Source organism: Rhipicephalus sanguineus, chromosome 5 (genome assembly GCF_013339695.2).
Source record: "Rhipicephalus sanguineus isolate Rsan-2018 chromosome 5, BIME_Rsan_1.4, whole genome shotgun sequence".
Classification (NCBI taxonomy): domain Eukaryota; kingdom Metazoa; phylum Arthropoda; class Arachnida; order Ixodida; family Ixodidae; genus Rhipicephalus; species Rhipicephalus sanguineus.
In genome coordinates this window covers 31,098,092-31,113,931 of record NC_051180.1, presented here as the reverse complement: position 1 = coordinate 31,113,931, position 15,840 = coordinate 31,098,092, and the positions used below count along the sequence as shown (strand labels likewise).

The window sequence follows — 15,840 nt, the reverse complement described above, 5'->3', positions numbered from 1 at the left end:
TAAACGTTAAGTTTCTGATATGAGGCTCGGCTGAATAAAAATCTGCACATGGAACTCACAAAGAACGTTGCACGTGTTCTTGTGCACGTTCTTATACTGATAACGGGAATGTGGCAAATAACTGTCGTCGTTATTGCTTTAAGGCCCCGCAGTCGCTAAGAATTGCAGTCACTGCCTCTGAAAGCACTGTCACTGTTGCAGGTCTACTTTAACCCACTGCAAGTGCGCGAACCTTAACGCAAAAATGCTACGTAGTCCATTTGCAAAAGTTGTACTGCGGAACATTCTCCACCACCACTTCAAGAAACGGGAAATTCGTAAATGTAAAAGTGCGCTCGCGCGAAGTGTTTCTTCAAACGCTGTCATCTAAACAAGACCGTCTTTTCGGAATATATTAGAACACAGTCTTCTTTCTTTTTTTGCCACCTAGAAGCGTTTCCTCCTTGCGTTTACCCTCCAAACACTTCTAGTGCATCGTGGGAAGATTCCGCGCTGTGATGTAGTGCACATTGTTTCCTGCGACCTATTACGGCTTCTCCTATATCCTACATTATAAATGAGATCAAACACTGCCAACTTCAGCGTCGCCTGTAGACACTTCTGTGCCAAAGCAGGACTGTTAAAACTGCAGCATTCCTTAGATACAAAGAAATAAAAATAAACTGACCTCAGTTGCCAGCAGCCCCCAAAGCACAAAATTAAAACGAGAAAGCGAGGTCTGTCTGATCGATGGCGTTATGGTAATCTTGAATCCAATTTCCTGCTTCTTTATTAGTCCAACCACATCAGGTTGGAAATAATTTTGTTTTTTACCGGTGCTAAATCACTTTCCTTTGAGAAGAAGTATGTTTTTCTCTTCCGGCGAAGTTGAAAACAGCATTACTTTCCTCCTTTGTATGCATGGAATTTTATTTATGCTGTAGTACTTCGTCGAAAACAAATTCCCGTTCATATGTCTATTTCCAGCCTGAGTCCATGAGTCAGTGCGATACAATCACATGCAGTCTGCGTTTGTTGACCTAAGACAGACTAGGGGAAATAGACGAGACCAACGAGTTTCCGTACAATAACGTCTACGCTGGGGCTATTTTCACGTCTCGCTGTTTTATTTTATTTTTAATGCTTGTTTCGCACTCTTGTATCGTATAAATTGGATGTATAAAGTGTATCTTTACCTCACATGCAAGTACTAAAATCTAAAACCTAATCTCTATCACAGGGCAGCGATCTGGGGTCAGGGCCGTATGGATTTATTGGTGAGGAGCCGGCATAATCTGGATGAATATAAAAGGAGACTGCGTAAGGCAATTTTTTGAGAGAAAAACAATCTGTCCAGATTTCCTCATTGCATGTTTCGTTAGAAATTTCCTAGTAGAAAAGGCTCTCATTTGTGACATTGTTCTTGAACCTTACTGTTGCAGTCCGCCGTGGTGGAACAGTGGTTACGGTGCTCGGCTGCTGACCCGAAGGTCGCGTCTTTGATTCCGGCCGCTGCGGTCGCATTTCGATAGAAACTAAATGCTAGAGGACGGTGTACTTTGCGATGTCAATGCACGTTAAAGAGCACCGGATGGTCAAAATTTTCGGAGCCCTCCCCTACGGCGTGCCTCATAATCATATCGTGGTTTTCGTATGTAAAAACCCACAAATTATAACTATGTTTGTGCTGCACTAAGTAGCTGAAAGCTCCGAGTGGTAGCGGACGCCAACACCGTCGGTGTGGCACTGCGTCGTATATTAGTGCTACCGCACGTATGTGATAAGTACGCTGTATTCCTCTCTTTCGTATTCCCTTCACGGGTTCCGCTATGGAGTAATAAACCAAAGGCTGAATGGCTCGTTGTGTGCTATTCGGAATTTGAGAATAGAGCGAGTATAGGCAGCCGCTTGTGATGTACGAGCACACGTCAGGGAGCCCGGCACACAGGTGGCTTGAGAAACAAGGTCGGCTCCTCAGCGAAGGCTGTATTCACTTTCGTAGAGGAACATCGCGTGGTGACCTGTAGAAACCGCGACTTGGGTTTCTCGCGAAACACCTAGGTGCAGTTTCCGTGTCCTTTAGGCGCAGCCCGCTCCTCAGCATAGTCGAATAACAAGGAAATATTCAGACTAAAAAGAAGGTAGGTGAGAACACCACAAGTATAAAGTATTCTCCCTATCACTTTGAGTTGCTGTCGGGCTTTGCTTGTGAAACTACGCAATAATCTCGCATGTGCGCAAGCCTGTGACAATGCAATGCCTAAATAATCGCTCGATATCTTGATACAGGGACTCTTATCACAAACCTGGCAATTAGACCTTTTCACCCAAACTGTTAGACGCACCATTATAGATTATTACTTTCTGCGCGTATACGAAACAAATGTTTTGCAAGTTGGTGATCGCTGATACCTTGTGGTGTCTACATTGCATGATTGCAACATTGAACACCGTTCGCGACTAATGTTGATGTTGAGGCGTGAAACTGACGTACTCAGCGCTAGTTCCTACAGATTTCGCAACAGTTGCCACAGTACTATCTGTCTGTACGCGCTATGGCACGGGCTCATATAGCAAAGTTTAATCTCTAAACGCTACGCATTGGCGACGGCCAGATACCTGGCCCTCAAGTGGTTCTATGCGCATGAGCTGAACACCTTAAGGTATACCCTGGAATTTCCATACAGAAGGCAGAGCAGTCTGCGATGGACGCCTCGTACGCCCCAAGGTTGCTACGCTCACTGACCGGCGACAAAGACCTGTTGTGCTCGTGTACTCGTCCGGAACAGGCCTGCGTCTTGGTTATTTACACAGGCGGCACCATTGGCATGGTCAAAGACGAGAAAGGAGGTACGTATGAGCATCACTTTTGATGTCCTGCCTAAATACACCTCTCTAGCCTAGCAACTACATGGCATGCCCACTGTATAGAAGAACGAGCAGCCTTAAACGAATAGTCAGGACAAACGAGGTGGAAATATAGTGGAGCCTTCTACTATATTCTTTCTGGTTGTTCTTTCTTTGCTGTAAGCGTTAAACCCATTGCACAACTAATAAATTTCTGATCCTTCGCAGTTCTCGCGCCGGCACCGGGTATCCTCGACAAGCGGTTGCGCAAGTTTCCGCAGCTACATGACGAGGAATACATGAGAAGCCATTTCGGTGAATGCGCAAATCCCCCGCTGGTCTTGCCGTAAGTGAATTTCGTTTTACTCGATCGACTCAAGTATATCAGGGGCAGGAAGGAAACAGAAGGGCATAAGGCAGGGATAGGAACCAGAAAGGTGTCCCGTTGGTGAACCTGTGCTGGTGTAATCGGAAAGGGAAAAAGAAAGACGGCAGAGAGATGAAGGAAGGAGAGAAGGAAATTTGCGAGAAATACGCTGACGCATTTGGGATCGCACCACAACTCAGAGGCGTTCGCACTAGCAGTATTCAATGAAAACTCATACGGTAACTCTTTTCGTAAGAGCGAAATCGGGCCAGTCCTGTGCTGGCTATGTTATTAGTAGCCCCGCTAGTAACAAACAAAGCTTATACAAACGAAATATATGTTCAGACCTATAATAGTGCCGTCGCGGAGTTAATGTTAGCGACCCCTAGAAGGACTATTGTAACAACAACAACGAATGTTCTACGTCATTTTTTTTTCTTATTTGAAACTTCTGCCAAATGCGTTCTCAGAGTTCTCTAGCACCTTCCTCTGCATGTATCAGCGAACACGCAGTGATAAAACCCGGTTATCATTAATGAAATCCCTTATCTCTTCCTCCTTCTCCCATCGGGGCTCCTCCTGCAGATCGACGGGAGATAAGCGGCGGGTTGTCTACAGCATATCCGAGTACAGCCCGCTAATAGACTCTTCCAACGTGACGGTTCATGACTGGGCGAAAGTTGCCAGTGACATTGAGGTGATACTTTCGCTACATTGTGCAGTGGAAGGTCTCCAGCACTTGTTCTCGGATAGTACTGTATGGTCATATAAATAATAATAATTTATTCCATTTCTTTAATGACGACGTCCGCTGAAACGTTCTATAAATGTCTCTTCTAGGTTAACTAGGAGTGTCGGCTTAAATTTCCCAGATTAAATTCACCTTTACGTATTCGTGATGCCACCAGTTCATACTTTGCTGCGGGCCGTATCTTCAGCAAAACTGTTGAGCTACTATTTTTGGGTCTGTTTGGCTCAACAGTTAAATATTTCAGGAGGCTTGATTTGAAATGGCTACTTCAAAGATTATCATTAGCGTAAGGCTGATCACAATTCGCAAAGATTGAGCTGAACAATAATAGCAAATCATATACAATGATAGCTACAGACTTGGCATGTTACTCCGGTGCCAGCATTTACAAAGCGATTATAGCCTTAAAGAGATGGAGCGTATGCATTAATTATGTAATGGTGAAAAAACATTTGACTTTAAACAGCAGTGACGCATTATTCTGATGCTTGTTGCAGCGGTCGTCGAGATATCTATCTGCTATTCTGTACTTCCTTCTGGGTCATTTGGGGTATTCAGTGCAGCCATCGCGGTTGCACACGTATACATTTGATTGCTACCGAATGTTGGTCATGCATAGTTCACAGCTAGAATAGGAAGACACCGACGCAGCAAGCGTAATTGAGCTATGCAATATAAGCATCAATGCTCCTTTAATGGCACTCGGAAAGCTTTTATTTTGGGTATCTTGCCAGATTTTGCTGCAATTATATGCACTAACGGCAGGCGTAACCTTAAGGGATCGAAAGATGGGAAAAAAGAGGTCCGTTAACAAACAGGGATAGCGGATATTCTGGTTGACATTAAGCGAAAGAAATGGACCTGAACCGTCCACGTAATGCGCGGAACAGACAACCGGCGGTCAGAGCAACGGAATGGTTACCAAGGAATGGGAAACACAGCCGAGGACGACAGAGATGGAGTGACTAAATTAAGAAGTTCGCAGGAATAAAATCGAACCAGCTCTCACAAGATAGGGTAATTTGAGATCATAAGAAGAGGCCTTCGTCTTGCAGTGGACATAAAATTAGATGATGATGATGATGATGATGACGATGATTATCACGACGATGGATTACGTTAAATAATATACGTAAGTGCACTGTACGCAGTCTTCAAGTGTAGTAAATCAATCGAATATCAGTACTGCTCTATATTTTCTTTCTTTCTTTTTATTTCTATAAACCATTCGTGCACTGCCTCAACCCAATGAACCAGAGTTAAATTGTCAAGCTTAAGATAGGCTGAAAAGTGGGGGTATACTTTATTGCCCCCAGCCTGTGTTCTTTTTATCCTTTTTTTACCTATATGTGCAGAAAAACTACGACTTGTACGATGGCTTCGTCATCCTTCACGGCACGGATACAATGGCGTATACGTCATCCGCCCTCTCCTTCCTTCTCGAGTGTCTGGGAAAATCGGTTATCCTCACTGGATCACAGGTACGGAAACGCAAACCGACATTTTGGAAATATGCTTCTGAGCTTCCGTACACATCACTGCAGGCATTTTTATGAGATATATATATGTCAAATAATACTTAGTGGGCATTTCTAATTAAGTGACATGGCTTGCTCGCGCTGCCAAGAACTGGACGAATTGACACAGAAGAGACACACGCAGGGTATGTGTCTGTGCCAGTTCGTTCAGTTCCTGGAAGCGCGAACAAGCTATGTATTCGCACCAGCTAGCCCTCATAGAAGCTTTACTTTAATTAGGTGGCATTTTTTACTTTTACTTTGCTTCGCTAACTACATTCCAGTAAGCGAAATAGTTTGAATAAGGGTATACGCATAGTAAGCGCTAACGTTTTACAAGTCCTGTATTCCCCAGCAACAATTTCGTTAAATATAACACGATCTTTGCACTGCTGGTTGCGCTTTATTTGTGTAATGAAAACTTGTAGGGGACCCTAATCCCTGCCTTAGGTGTATGGTAGTGCCACTCGCACCTCGGCTTTCGTGTGCCCTGGTGTATTTCTTGGGTCAACATTGTGTTTCTTCTGACTGCCGAAGCGGATCTCAGAAGCCACGCAGAAAGAAGCCCGTGGTTGAGACCTTCTCCGCCAGATGCCGCAACGATTCCAGCTGCTCACAAAAAAAACTGTCTGCTTTTTCAATGTACTCATTCAATTAAATTTCGTTATTATCCTGACAGTAATTTGGGCATTATCTTAAGTAAACTCTTGTTTCGATGTCATATGTATTCAATGGAACCAGAACCATTCTCTTCATACCACTTTTATTTCTTAAGGATGTTATTTGAATATTCGAAAAACCGGAAGTAAGTGTTCGACCGGAAGTGCTTAGAAGAGAAACATAGGTGTCACTCGAAAGTTATCGCAGTCATCGCAGTCACTTAAAGCTGCCACAACATCGTTAAGAAGTAGCGAAGGAAAGAATTGGTGCTCATAGTCTGATATAAAATATTCATGACTTGGGGAATGCGAGAACACGGAAAATTTTCGTATAAACATCCGAGCGATATCATAACCAGTAGCGTCGTTGCGTTGACAGTGCATGATCACAGGAAGACAGCACGCGCTTGTGATGGGCAGCACTGACTTGTTTGTAGCTTCTTAACTATATTTACATTTATTTATTCTGCATTCTTAAAAATTGCAGAACGCATTTGTTCTCGCGACGATAATAGTCTTGCTCTATTTGATATTGCCACAATAATGATAACTTGTATGTTTGTATGTTTGTTTGTTTTTTGTCTTGCTTGTGGGCCCGTTTCACTGCAGATTCCCATTTACGAAGCTCGCAGCGATGGGAGAGATAACTTGCTGGAAGCTCTGGGAATAGCTGGGAATCATGTTATACCAGAAGTAAGTAGACAAAAGTGCAGTTTAGAGCTAAATGTTATAGCCGCTTCAGATGATCTGTTCAGAACTGCGCACACAGAATTAATTGCATCAAAAGCGATATCCCTAACGGTAATAACGATGGCAAGGATTTGTTGCATTCATCTTTGAACCAGTACTTCTGATTGAAACCGTTCATGTCAACTAGAATATGTGAGTTATTTTAGTATGAGTAAAATCCTGCATGTTCACCTATTCGAACTTTTTTGCAAGCTGTTATACGTAACAATATGCGGGGAAAAAACTGGGCAACTGCATTCCGTGCATAGTAGATAAGTTATAATTGACGTTCAAATATCCGACTTCCAAGTAAATAGTTGCCGCGTAACGGCCACATTCTTTACACATAAAAAAATTATCTGATTATTCTAAATTCTGTATTACTTCTGCATCCGTATGCGTTCTTTAATGTAGGAGAAGTAATTCGGAACTGCAGTTATTGACAAGACATTCCCGAATCATAGCAGAATATGTCCCTGCTTTCTGTTTTTGTGCGCGTGTGTGTGTTCCTACGACCCCGTAAGCAAGCTAACCATCGCGTTCTCAACGTGCAGGTGACGTTAATGTTCCACAATCAACTGTTTCGTGGCAATCGGGTCAGCAAGTTCAGTTCATCGCACCTAGATGCATTCGCATCATTCAATATGTCCCCGCTTGCTACCATTGGCATCCACGTTGAAAGTGAGTTTACAATACTTGCAGTATTCGAGATTCAGTCGCGAACAAAAAGTTCGATCCTCTATCTAGTTGTCTGTGCGCCATGACGTTTCATTTACGCAGACTAAATTGTGAAAGTCAAACAAGAACGAGGGGGGGGGGGGGAGGCGCGCATTCGATAATAGCCTAAAAATGAGTGACAGGAGCGGTTTGTTTATACAGAGCCCACTTGTGTACACACGATATATAAACCTTTGTACAAGCATGACGTTAGCCTACACGCACGTTCGTTGCCCAAGCTTACACGATACACTTAAGAAAAGCATTTGTAAAACTGCCAACAAACACACAACTTACAGCGATGGGTGCCTTTGCTTTTTTTAGTTGTCCCACTACCACACAGTACGAATCATAGTCACAATGAAGTACTAAATTAGCTTCCTTTTCAGTCAACTGGGAGCTCATCTTGACACCTGCAGAAGGGAAATTCCACGCCCATACGACCTTGAGCAGAGATGTGGGCATACTACGCCTATTTCCCAGCATCACTGCTGAATTGGTAAGTAATGGGGCCCTATTGTTCTGCAAGCGAAGGAGAAGGTAAGACAATCAGATGCGCGCGTTCTCTAACACATTATAAATGTGTGCAGTGTGGACTGAGTCGTAACAGGTACGCTATCTCTGAAAACTTGTCGCTGCCCAGGTGGAGGCCTTCTTGGGGAAACAGATGAAAGGTGTCGTGCTGCAAACCTACGGTGCAGGCAATGCACCCACAAACCGCAAGGACATTATCGATGCCATTCGCCGCGCCGCTGCGCGAGGAGTCCTCATAGTGAGCTGTTCCCAATGTCCTCATGGAGCCGTGGATCCCGCCTATGCGACGGGCAGCGTAAGTAATGGCTTAGGAATGTAAACTGACAACCAACCACTTTCCTAACCATTCTGCCATCTTGCGGGATTCCGCAGAACTCCTCTGCAATAATGTGTGTCCATGTGCTTCGAGTTGTCGAATAATTCGTCCTCGCGCTGCCAATTGCTAGTTTCTTGGCTTGTGGTAGAGCGAACGCCCCGGAAAGGCGTTGGTCTCGGGTTCGATCTCCGGATCAGGGCTAATTTTTCGGCAACAAAGAAGCTTTCTTTCTGACAAATCCGCACGGATTTCCTTGTGGCTTTGTGCTACAATCGGGCGGTAGTTACACACATCCGCCACCTTGCGGGATTCTTCTGAACTCATTTGCAGTAAGTAATAGCTTGTGGACAGCGTTGCTGAACGTACTTTAGAAAGCTCTTTACTGCGCATTAGCAGGCTAATAGTCACAGCCAAAGAACAGGTAGTAAAGGCGCAGTTTTCTTACTCAGTACAGAGGGAAAAAATCAGTCAACAAAACAATAGGATAGGCCCCATTATTGAAAAATCTGGTTATGCAACTATTGCTCGTAAAAGGAAATGCCTGCACTGGTGTCGCCTCTGTCCTTTGGTCTGCATTTTTTTTTTTTCGTGAATGATGCACCACTCTGTACTCTCGTGAAGCAAACGCTAGCCATTCCGGATGCCGGGCATATTATTAACGAAGGCCGGCTGCGAATCACAAACGATACTCAGAAACGGTATACTTGTATATTAGGGCCGCAGAGTTGTAGCTTTCGTAGTCTCTATTTTATTCTCTCTTTTTTCTGTGTATTTACGCTTTTTCATTTCTCTGTCACTTGAAAAGTTGGTCGGTAAGCCGGTCCCTTATGGCCTCTTTTCGATCTTTGAGAGATTTAATATTTTTTTAATCCATGCAATCATTATATTATTAATGGTAAAAGTTAATGGTAAAAGATATACATGCGGACTAAAACTTTTCTGAACACAGGAACTTTGATAAATTCGGAGCTCTGTGAATTTACAAGTGAATATTTCATAAATCGTTCCTTATACCGCATGATTAAATTCTTTGGAGTACTAAAGTCGAGAGATATTTTGCATGCGTAACTATTTTCGGTTCGACGTCAAGTATTTAAAAGTTATTGAATAGCCACCGATTCCTACGACTCCTGGTCATTGTCTATACATATTTACGCCTTTGTGAAAGCCTGTCCTTAATAAATAATGTACGAATATTTCTTACTCAATTCAAGTCGTACTTAAAAAGGGATTATTCGGGGCATGTGGAGGACTCTATTGTAGTTTCCAACAAATTAGAATACTCAAAGCTATGTAGCCTGCTGCAGCCTGTCTTGCGAATAACGTTACTAATTAAATGTGTTTCTTCCCCCCCAAAAATTATCAAATAATAGTTATCATTGCCGAGCAAATTAAATTAGTTACAATACTACCGGGGAACTAAGCGGTTATAACTATTACTCGTACTTTGTTACGTACGAATCTGTTGCACAAATAATAAGGGAAGATTGTCGAGATGAAGCCAACTTATCGTAGGCTTTTCCACTAAAGTAGCATGTACGTGGAGAAGCCAACTTTAGGATATATTCGTTGTTTGACGTGTGTTTGCAACTGAGGAAGACACGAGTCTATGTAGACGGAAAAAGCGTTTATAAAAATGTTTAGGCCTTCGTAAAACGGCGGATGCAGTTCTAACTTAAGTCAACGCAAAATGCTGCTATGAGCTCGCTGAATAATGAAGCGAGCACACATCCGCTGCGATCAAACCATGCGTGTTCTCAGTTGGCGCAGAAGCCCATCACCAATCACGCCACCTCATTGTTTTCGTGTCCATAAAATGTTTCATAAACAATGTAAGCCAAGATTCACAAAGTAACTTTACGCTTATAATTTGCTCTGCTTATCGTCTTCTGTCATCAACGCTCACTAAGGAAACACAAGCGGTAAATAGGTGGAGCGATAAGTATAGGATTGGCTTGTGATTGCGGGTCTAACTATTTATCGGTTGAACGTATACCCAAACATACGAGCAGCAGTAAAATCGCAACGAAAGCGGCGGGCATAGTAGTGGGTCCTAGAATGCGACCTGAAGGATCGAATACTCCCTCTACACAATACATGCATCGCGTACATTCCACAATAGTCACTGATGCTTGCCCACATTCAAGAGCATCAAACACCATTCTTGAAGTCGACGGTCCGACGAAATCTCGTCTGGTCGAGATGAGACATTGGTGGAAACACTGATGGACGCCCCCATGGTTAAAAATATTTACTGACGTTTCGGCTCCCACACGGGAGCCTTGTTCACAGTGAAGCTCCTTCATTATGAACAAGGCTCCCGTGTGGGAGCCGAAAGGCGTCAGTATACATTTTCCTTCTCGGTCAGCCTCCTTCAATATTTTCAACAAACACCAATTTTATCGCATGCGCAATCTGATTGGAGAACACACCATCGCTCCGGAATCATGGCAAAGTTAAAGTTGTTGTTGTTGTCCTCGTCGTCGTCGTCGTCGTTGTTGTTGTTGTTGTTGTTGTTGTTGTTGTTGTTGTTGTTGTTGTTGTTGTTGTTGTTGTTGTTGTTGTTGTTGTTGTTGTTGTTGTTGTTGTTGTTGTTGTTGTGCACTTGCCGCCGGCAGGAGCCGAACCTGCAACCTTCGAATGACGCGCGCGATGCTCTACCAATTGAGCTACGGTGGCGGTAATCCTGTGAGGGCACGTGATCTTTTTACGAGCTGGCAACTGACCAATAGTTCCTCGCATGCAACCTGAAAGCATGAAGTCTGCCAGAACAAGACTCTTGCTATGAATGAACGAAAGATGGGGAATTTTAAGGACTCGTTTTTTTATTTTGTCAAAAGATGGGAAGGTAGTTTGCGTTAGAGCTCGCTATCCCAACATCATGAAGTTGGTACTCGTTCTTATTCTAATATTACTTCGTTTTTCGGCTGTCTACAGGAATTACTCAAGGCTGGTGCTATACCAGGCGCGGACATGACTCCTGAAGCGGCGCTGACGAAGTTAAGCTTCGTCATCTCTAACACCAAATGGACGAACAAAGAAAAAAGAGAGGTACGTAACCATCACTCTTTTGCTTTATAAGGTAATGTGGTGCGCAACTAGTTGTCAACCATTACGCAGCGACATGTAAAGTCTTTACGCGGCTTACATCGTTGCACTTATTATGACCCCTATGTGCAATCATGAAGAGATAAATGCAGCCTGCAAGTCATTACTAATATTACTTAGCAAAACTTACCACCGTAATTAAATTTTCTGTCAGGTTTTTTGTTTCTTACTACATTTTTATTTATATGTGAAAAAACATGGGAACGTGGACTACATTATAACCGGTTATCCCACAGCATGATGGTTGTTTTGAAGATACAAACAAAAACAAGAGAAAGTAGAACGAACTAAAAGAGAAAAAGAAACATGGCTGATCCCTCTGTCGTAGGAATCGGCATAACACGAAAGTGAAACGTATCTTCACAGACGTAGTTGAGCGTTTGTTGAGCATTCTTTCGCCCCAAGGGCGAAGGAATGAATGCTACAGCAACAAATTGTAATGTCACGCGAAGAACGGCAAGCAGCTCGAACCTTGCAACGCGCTGCTCAAGCAGAAAGGACGCACGGAACGAACATACAACAGGATGAGAGCGAACTAACTGTCACATTTGTAACTTATTTCTGCGTGAGCACCGCGCTCCTTTCGCAAAAGCGGCCGCTGCAGTGAGCCAAGTGACCTTCGTGTTCTCAACGCGAGACGTACAAACCGCCGCGATCACGAGATAAGCGCGCGCAAGCACTGACATTCATGTTCGCGTATGTTCTAAAGACCAAAAGTGTGTAGAGTTTTTTTTTCTTTTTTTTAATTCCAGAAAATGCAGGAGAGTCTGCGCGGTGAACTCACCCCGACTTCCGAGCGTGGGTTTACTGTCCAGTATAACGCGGGCAGCGTTGGACCTTGGAAGCCACTGCTGATACACTGAGTGTTCTTTTTTCGGTCACGCTTCTCGCTTGCATTGCCAGTCTGAGAATGGTTGCCAACAGACCACCGGGGTCTACTCATTGCGAGGCTGCGTGACAAATAAAAATAATTGAACATACCTAATTTTTTGTATTTCTAAGCAAAAAAAGAAAAGTCACACGGGCCCTTATCCATTTGCCTGAGGCGATTGGAAAGCGAAAGCCGTCTTTTTCTCTTTCTTCTCAGTCAATTGTATTGCCTCCGAAGGTTTTCCGCATCCAACCTGGTTTTGCACAGCATCCGAGGTCGGAGGCATTAGAAGCTTTCTGCACCTCATCCCGTTTTGCTGTGTCTCCGGGACTGCCCCACCTTTGACCGAGCGACGATGCCTTGGAATGACGTTATCATGTGAAGTGACGTGATGTTGTCATAGTGACGGCAGAAATTGTGGCGACCTGTGACGTCATGATGACGTCACATGGTGATGTCATCACATGACGATGTTTTGCATCACTCTTGTTGACGTCGACGCCGATGGTTACATTTCGTGCTTGATTAGCATATGTAAGGCTTTCGCCTTATACAACACGATGCCGGCTATACATTGAATTCACCTGTTCGTATTTTCAGAAGAGAGGCTGCAGTCAGCACAATGAAAGTTTGGTGTCCTTCGCTATCCGGTAATTTTCATGACAGATGATTTCACCAGGTTGATAGGGACAACCACGTTCCCTGAAAACCACGTGTATAACGCATTGGGAGACATAGCCCATATAATGCGGGATATTATTTCATAGGTAATTGCCTTCACTAAAACGCCTCGCCGTGCATAAGCGGCGCGGTGGGGGTGCCATATTTTATGTATTGAAGGATGGCATGAAAAAGTTTGTTTATGTGTTCTAGCTTAGTTCCATTTTTTCTTTTTCGCGATTTTTTCTCTAATATGCTAGATGAACGTGCGATCAAGCCGACTCATCCGCTTTCAGAGCTTGCTCGGCTCCTGGGGCGTCGGTTAACCTTTACCTAATTTAGTTGCATTAGTTACCCGTATCGTGAAAACGCAGCATAACGCACAAGACGTAATTGCCAGCCATCTCCGTTCGTCGTTATTTAAAGCGCCGGTATGCGAACGCTCTCGTTAAAGCGTCCGCCTCTCGTTTCCCCGATTGACCATTTGTGTTTGTGTTGCAAGGTGTACAACAAACAAGAGCAAACTTGAACGCGTACATGAAAACGGTGTTTTACGTGCCAAAACCACGATATGATTATGAGGCACGCCGTAATAGAGGGCTCCGCATAATTTTAATCACCTGGACACCTTTAACAAGAACTGACATATCGTACAGTGCATGATCATCTAGCGTTTCGCCTCCATCGAACTGCGACCGTCGTGACGGGGATCGAATCCGCGTATTTCGGTTCAGCGGCCGAGCACCGCAGCCAAGGCGCCACCGCAGCGGACTGTGCAAGTTGTATTGTATACACTCGCGTTTTCTCTCTTTTAACCCCGCATATCCCTCCCCACGTGCAGGGTAGCAAACTGGGCGTAGTCTGGTTAACCTTCCTACCTTTCCTATATTCCTTTCTCTTTCTGTCTCTCTCTAAGATAAGCGTGCAATGCCTTAGAGGTAATTTACGGTACTCTCTTTCAGTTGAATTATTTTTAAATTTTCTAGCAGTGCGCGCTTGAAGTGAGATGGTGTGCAAACACAGCCGAAAATAAAGGTCAAGCCAAATTAAGTGGAAGGGGGAAAGCGCTATTGCATGGCAGTGAAGGCATTCGGCCGATAAAGCGGTGAAAGGAACCTTTTGAAAGCAGCACGGGAGCATTACTTACAAAGCAACTTTTCATTGACACTGCGTCCCATGTTTGCGCGTCACGAACGCCCGAAATTGTATCTATGTGGTGGTCACGTGTCCTGCGTTTCCCCCGACGTGCGTGTCTTCTCTGCGTTTTCATCGCAGTTCGTTACGTCGTGCTTCACGCTTTTCGTGAGTTGTAAATATAGGCTTTTTCGTGGAGTGGGTAAGGAGGCGGAGGTTAGTGCGGCACGTACTGCCGGATCCGTTCACTTTGAGTACGCAGTCGCACGACACACTTTACGATAGGTTCGCGTGACACCTAACAGTTGAGCACCGTAGCTGAAGCTCAGCTCCGCACTAATCACGTGCTCAAAGTGTGCCAGTTGGCGCTTTGATGGCTCACGTGCCTGCGGACTAACCGGTAGCTAGCGTGCCACTGCAGACTCGCACGCCAAGAACAGCTTCGGAGCGGTATCAGTTGTTTATGTAATCACCATGCGCAGCACGCACACGCGCAAGCGATTGCTATTTTGGAACAGGGCAAAGCGAAACACAACGTATAAAAAGAAAGTACGAAAGATTTCGTCTACGCAAATCGGCTAACCACATCAACAGAAAAAGTTTTCATGAGCTAATCTTTTTATTCAATACCTGGCTACACGAAAGGTCATGCGATGCGGAAAAGAAGTTTTGTTGGGAACGATTATGTGGAGCAGTAAACAAAACATGGCACAGCTTACACAAATTGCACCCATGTTACTCAGGTTATTGGTTATCCGCCTGACCTAACGGCGTCTCGTGAACACCGTTACGCTGGCGAGTCCAGTAAAAGTTAACAACACGCCGGAAGTTGCTAAACACGGCTCGATGTAGCCTGTAAGCGCATGGCGCACTCATACCGACAGCGATCATAGGCCGCTGGAACATTGAGTCCCAACTAATCAGAAGAGCCTCGTGGAAGTGAAGTTTGCCGATGCCTACTGAAAGAGGCCGATTAGGTACAGTCTCGCTCAGTATAAATTGCAACAAGGCGCTCGCGGTAGTTGCAACAAGGCGCTCGCGTCCGCGATGACAGCGGTAAGTGTTAAATTAGTTTACAAAGTATCAGTCAACGAAACAGTGTTAAGTTCAAAAGTTTTTCTTATGCCAACAATCGCTATTTAGAATCGGCGCCACTTTGACAGCGGGTACCCACACCCAAATCAGTCATTACCCAAATCAACAGCCACACACAAGTCAGTTCTTTTTTCTTTTATTAATTCCGGCACTTCATTAATAAATAAACCGACTGATCTGTACGTAATCATTTATTATAATGATCTGCTGTTATTACACACAATAATATATAGACTGGGCCAGGGCTTAAAGTCAGGGGGGAGGGGCGGGGGTGCCCCCCCCCCCAAATTTTTTAAGGAGGGGCCCGGCCACCCCCTCCGCAGTCCGACGGTGGCACTGCGGCACCCATTTGACAAGTGCTGGAGATGAATTTTTTTGTCAGTAGTGCTTTGTGCGGGGAAATTATAGCCATCAATTTTCCGAATGATAATTTAATCTCGAATTTTTGGTTGATGAGGTGTCAGCAAAACAGAAGAAAACAGGTATCGTCGTACTGCTGAATGCAATTCACTGCGACACTAAACACCACGGGCAACGCCTCCTGAAACCCCGGGGC

The 15,840-nt window shown here is 44.4% G+C and overlaps 1 protein-coding gene across 1 annotated transcript in view; it reads left to right on the top strand.

Moving 5' to 3' along the window:
* Positions 1-2,670: 2,670 nt before the first annotated feature.
* Positions 2,671-15,840, top strand: part of LOC119394599 (L-asparaginase) — a 34,625-nt gene continuing 21,455 nt past the window's right edge. Inside the window, exons 1-9 of the mRNA XM_049415910.1 lie at positions 2,671-2,829; positions 3,055-3,172; positions 3,779-3,890; positions 5,300-5,425; positions 6,730-6,813; positions 7,404-7,530; positions 7,956-8,065; positions 8,210-8,395; positions 11,354-11,415. Coding sequence (XP_049271867.1) covers positions 2,685-2,829; positions 3,055-3,172; positions 3,779-3,890; positions 5,300-5,425; positions 6,730-6,813; positions 7,404-7,530; positions 7,956-8,065; positions 8,210-8,395; positions 11,354-11,415 — 1,070 coding nt within the window. The 5' untranslated portion in view covers positions 2,671-2,684. The remainder of the gene's footprint in view (positions 2,830-3,054; positions 3,173-3,778; positions 3,891-5,299; positions 5,426-6,729; positions 6,814-7,403; positions 7,531-7,955; positions 8,066-8,209; positions 8,396-11,353; positions 11,416-15,840) is intronic.